General features: G+C 57.5%; 1 protein-coding gene across 1 annotated transcript in view; it reads left to right on the forward strand.

Annotated features, from left to right (window-relative positions):
* The first annotated feature begins 261 nt into the window (after window positions 1–261).
* Window positions 262–2607, forward strand: part of LOC103618724 (histidine--tRNA ligase, cytoplasmic) — a 5072-nt gene continuing 2726 nt past the window's right edge. Inside the window, exons 1-5 of the mRNA XM_017738668.1 lie at window positions 262–406; window positions 1194–1319; window positions 1474–1581; window positions 2022–2120; window positions 2433–2600. Coding sequence (XP_017594157.1) covers window positions 320–406; window positions 1194–1319; window positions 1474–1581; window positions 2022–2120; window positions 2433–2600 — 588 coding nt within the window. The 5' untranslated portion in view covers window positions 262–319. The remainder of the gene's footprint in view (window positions 407–1193; window positions 1320–1473; window positions 1582–2021; window positions 2121–2432; window positions 2601–2607) is intronic.

The following is a 2607-nucleotide window of genomic DNA, read 5'->3' on the forward strand; positions in this document are numbered from 1 at the left end:
GGGAACTCTCTTCCCCCTTGGTGTGGGATGGGGACCCGCCCCAGGGGCTGTGGGTCCCTCTCTGCTCCCTCCTATGGGACTGGGGGGCATCCCCTTCCCCCGGGCCCTCAGGGCAGGTTTGGGGGCTCTCCCTGTGTGGGGCATGGCCAGGTGGACATTCACTCTTGGTTCTCCTTTTAGGGGGCACGGGGAGGTGGACTCAGGTCCGAGGGGGCTGGAGGGGGGATGTGTGTAATGCCCGGTTCGTGGGTCTCAGGGGACCCTTCACCCCAGAGCCCCCCGGGTCACCAGCCCCTTTGCCCCTCCCCAGGAGACGCTGATGGGGAAGTATGGGGAGGACACGAAGCTCATCTACGAGCTGCAGGACCAGGGAGGGGAGCTGCTGGCCCTGCGCTATGACCTCACCGTATCCTGTGCTCCCAAGGGGATGGTGGCACCCTGAGGGGATGGTAGCAGACCAAAGGAGTGGTCACGTCTGCCTTGAGGGATCCCTCTTGCCCTGGCCTGCCTGCAGGGTCCATTGGAGCGATGGCAGCCCCCTTGGCCATCCCATCTGGTCTGGCTGCCATTGTCCTGACCACACCATCCCCCAGCCAGGCCAGGACCCACAGCAAAGTCCCTTCATGCTGTGGACATGCACCAGTATGCTCCACTGTACTGGTTTTATCTCCTCCCAGTTACAGTTCCCACCGCTGCTGTGGCCATCCCACCTTGCCAGAGCCACCTGGAAAGGTATTTGCTGCAGGTGTCTATCCCAGGCCTTCTCAACCTGCACATCTCTTTCCTTCAATGTCCATATGGCTGTGCCACACGTTGAAGTCCCCCTGATCACACTGTGAGAGGGTGGAACTATGAGAGAGGGTCCTTGTGCGTGTGATGTTGTCATACTGTGGGTCTGAAGGAGGAAATGGAGCTGTCCCAGTGTTGAAGGAGCTCCGGTGGTTCACTGTACTCATCCTCAGCCAGGGGAAGGATCTCCCCAGAGGCCGTAGAGTTAGAGAATATTACGAGTTGGAAGGGTTCCACAAGAATCACCAAAGTCTAACTCATGACCCTGCACAGGACACCCCAAGAATGTCACCATGATTGTGAAAAAAAATTGGGAAGCGGCTGGCAAAGGGAAGGGGAGATGGGAGGCTTTGAGGCTCAGGTTCTACAGTCCCACGTTCCCATCCTTAACTCCTCGGGCGCAGGTGCCCTTTGCTCGCTATCTGGCGATGAACAAGGTCACCAACATGAAGCGCTACCACGTCGCCAAGGTGTACAGGAGGGACAACCCAGCCACAACCCGGGGCCGCTACCGCGAGTTCTACCAGTGCGTGAGTGTTGTGGTGGCCAGTGCTGCCACCAAGGCCACAAAGCCTGCAGGGTTTTCCCGGCTGGAGTGCCTCCAGCTGCTGCAGAGCAGCAGGGTGTGCCTGGCCAAAGCCCCTCAGCTCTGCCAGGAGCTCCCATCACTTCTTCTGTTCCCAGGACTTTGACATTGCCGGGCAGTTTGACCCGATGATTCCCGATGCTGAGTGCCTGAAGATCGTGCACGAGATCCTGAGTGACCTGCAGCTCGGGGACTTCATCATCAAGGTGAGATTGGGGGGGGTCTCTGTGCCAGGGTGGGAAGCAGTGGTCATTGTCCTGTGGTTCTACACAGGAGTACCTGTGCCCACTCTAAGGCCTGACCCAGAAGTTCATCCTACCTCTCTGCCTCCTCATGGTGTATATGCAAAGGCTGGGCCTCAGCTTGGACATGTCTTGAGCTGGGAATACCAGGAGTTTTCCTGAGGCTGCAGTCAGCAGAGTTCTCTCCAGGACTAATGAGAGTCCCCTGCAAAATTCCAGCAGCTGACTAGATCCATAGAGTCACAGGATGGTTTTCATATCTGCACACCTTCTCTTCCCATGGAATTTGGGTGCTGGGGAAAAGGCACGAGGAAATGCCAACAGCTGCAGCTTCCCTCACACTGGGACAAAAGGAATGACATCAGGGGGTGCCTGCAAGGTAAGCGTGCCTCTCCCTCCCCCAGGTCAACGACCGTCGGATTTTGAATGGTGTGTTTGCTGTCTGTGGTGTTCCAGAGAGCAAGTTCATACCTGCCTGCTCCACCGTGGACAAGCTGGACAAGGTCAGCACTGGGCTCGTGGGAAGACACTTCTGGTCTTGGGGTGGGTGTCTTAGGCTGGGCAGTGTTGTGGCTGTTCCTGTTGCAAAGAGTTTCACAGGAGCTAAGATGGTGTTGTGTAAAGGATTTGAGGAGTTCTTGGGCCTGGTTAAGAATAAAGCCTGGTGATCTGTTAAAAATTCCTGTGAGAGACAGAGGCATGATTAGTGAGATTGCTGACTGTTGTTCCACACAAGTTGTGCACATGTGGGCTGATGGAGGCAGTGGGTGGGGAGAACGTCCTGCAGCGATGGATGCCCTTCTCTCCCCTCTCAGGTGCCATGGGAAGAAGTGAGGAGCGAGATGGTGGGAGAGAAGGGGCTCTCTCCCGAGGCTGCGGATCGCATTGGGGAGTATGTCCAGCTCCATGGTGAGCACCACGGGCTCGTGCCCTTGGCCTTGTTCTGGGCTGGGGATGGAAGGTGCAGGGCACACGCCCGGCTGGCCGGGG

This window comes from Corvus brachyrhynchos, unplaced genomic scaffold, assembly GCF_000691975.1.
Source record: "Corvus brachyrhynchos isolate BGI_N302 unplaced genomic scaffold, ASM69197v1 scaffold376, whole genome shotgun sequence".
NCBI lineage: Eukaryota > Metazoa > Chordata > Aves > Passeriformes > Corvidae > Corvus > Corvus brachyrhynchos.